We start from the raw sequence: 1,595 nt of genomic DNA on the forward strand, positions 1-1,595 counted from the left end.
CTGCCACTTTTGGGAAGGTAAGAGGAGTTTTTATATCTTCAGTTACACAGTATGTTTATTAGAAACGTTCTCAGTTCTGTAACTTCTAAAACTGGTACCTATTCTACTGAAAGCTATTGCATTTTAGGTTTATTTTAGTTGATCTTTAGAAAGCTGTCGTGATAAATGGTAAAAGGTTGTGCTTGGCAAATAAGTACATTATCAGACAGAAATACCTATTGATTTTGTATTTACAGTGCATTAGGAGATCGATTGTAGTATATATTAGAACTCCATCATTGTCATTTCAGACCATAAGGCAGAAATTTCCACTGCTTACAACACGAAGGCTTGGAACCAGAGGCCATTCGAAGTAAGAGAGAGCTAAATGGCCTGGTTACTGACTGAAAATGTTATTTATTACTATTTAATGTGCTATTTAAATGGCTACATCTAAAGCTCTCTGTGTTTGTGTTTCAGGTATCATTATTATGGTGTTGGAATCAAGGAGAGCAGTGCGTATTATCACTCTGTGTACTCTGGAAAAGGTTTGACACGGTTAGTTTTGACCTTCATCCCTTCATTTCAGCACCCGATTGCAAGTCCTTGAATGGTTTGAATAATCTGTAATGCAAGTGATTTTTCAATGCCCATACTGAGACACATTATATTTATTGACGTTTATTTTCATGATTCATTTACATTTTTTTATGTTTTATCATATCAGTAATGTCTCTTATATGTTTTGCACAGATTCTCTGGAAGCAAGCTAAAAAATGAGGTTGGCAGTTTGACTATTTTTCATATTAAATAGAAGTGCTGCTGCACTTCAATTTTAGTATCTCAACATTATCAGGAAATTGATATATACTGTTCAAAAGTTTGGGGTTGGTATGTTTTTAAATATACAGTATAAGTCTCTTAAGCTCACCAAGGCTGCATTTAATTGATCAAAAATAATAAAGTAAAAACAGTAAAATTGCATGACATTATTGCAATTTAAAAGAACTATTCCAATGAATTCAAAGTTGAATTTTCAGCAGTTTTCAGTGTCACACGGTCCTTCAGAAATCATTCATTCTGATTTGGTGCAATTATTACCAAAGATCGATATCAATATAATGCATCCTTGCTGAATAAAAGTATCAACTGAATAAAAATGACCCTTAACTATTTTGTGGTGGAATACTCATGTATTCTTGCAAAATGTAAGACCTTCACATGCATTGCATATGTATAGGTTTAAAAAATATTATTCTGTATGCAGAATAATAGTACTTATATGCATGCTCTTTATTATTCACAGGGAGGATTCACCAGAAAATACTCTCTTAGTTCTAAAACAGGAACTCTTTTACCTGAATTCCCGAGTGCACAGCATTTAGTGCTTCAGGAGTCTGTTTCAAAAGATAAGGTCTGTTCATTTCTATGGAGACCCATTCCAAAATGCTGTTTACTGTATATGTGCTACTTCTAATTTACTTACCTCAGATTCTGCTATTTTATTTATTTGTTAGGTCGACACATTGATTATGATGTACAAAACCCACTGTCAGTGCATTCTGGACAATGCCATTAATGTCAACTTTGAGGAGGTGCAATTTTAAACTCTTAAA

At 33.4% G+C, this 1,595-nt stretch overlaps 1 protein-coding gene across 1 annotated transcript in view; it reads left to right on the top strand.

Moving 5' to 3' along the window:
• Nucleotides 1–1,595, top strand: part of LOC107576842 (DNA-binding protein RFX6-like) — a gene marked incomplete at both ends in the record, with an annotated part of 12,519 nt that overhangs the window by 3,499 nt on the left and 7,425 nt on the right. Inside the window, 6 exons of the mRNA XM_016262969.1 lie at nucleotides 1–17; nucleotides 291–352; nucleotides 460–537; nucleotides 733–760; nucleotides 1,286–1,393; nucleotides 1,497–1,574. Of these exons, the coding sequence (XP_016118455.1) occupies nucleotides 1–17; nucleotides 291–352; nucleotides 460–537; nucleotides 733–760; nucleotides 1,286–1,393; nucleotides 1,497–1,574 (371 nt within the window). The remainder of the gene's footprint in view (nucleotides 18–290; nucleotides 353–459; nucleotides 538–732; nucleotides 761–1,285; nucleotides 1,394–1,496; nucleotides 1,575–1,595) is intronic.

Source organism: Sinocyclocheilus grahami, unplaced genomic scaffold (assembly GCF_001515645.1).
Source record: "Sinocyclocheilus grahami isolate Dianchi unplaced genomic scaffold, SAMN03320097.WGS_v1.1 scaffold4443.1, whole genome shotgun sequence".
Classification (NCBI taxonomy): Eukaryota; Metazoa; Chordata; class Actinopteri; order Cypriniformes; family Cyprinidae; genus Sinocyclocheilus; species Sinocyclocheilus grahami.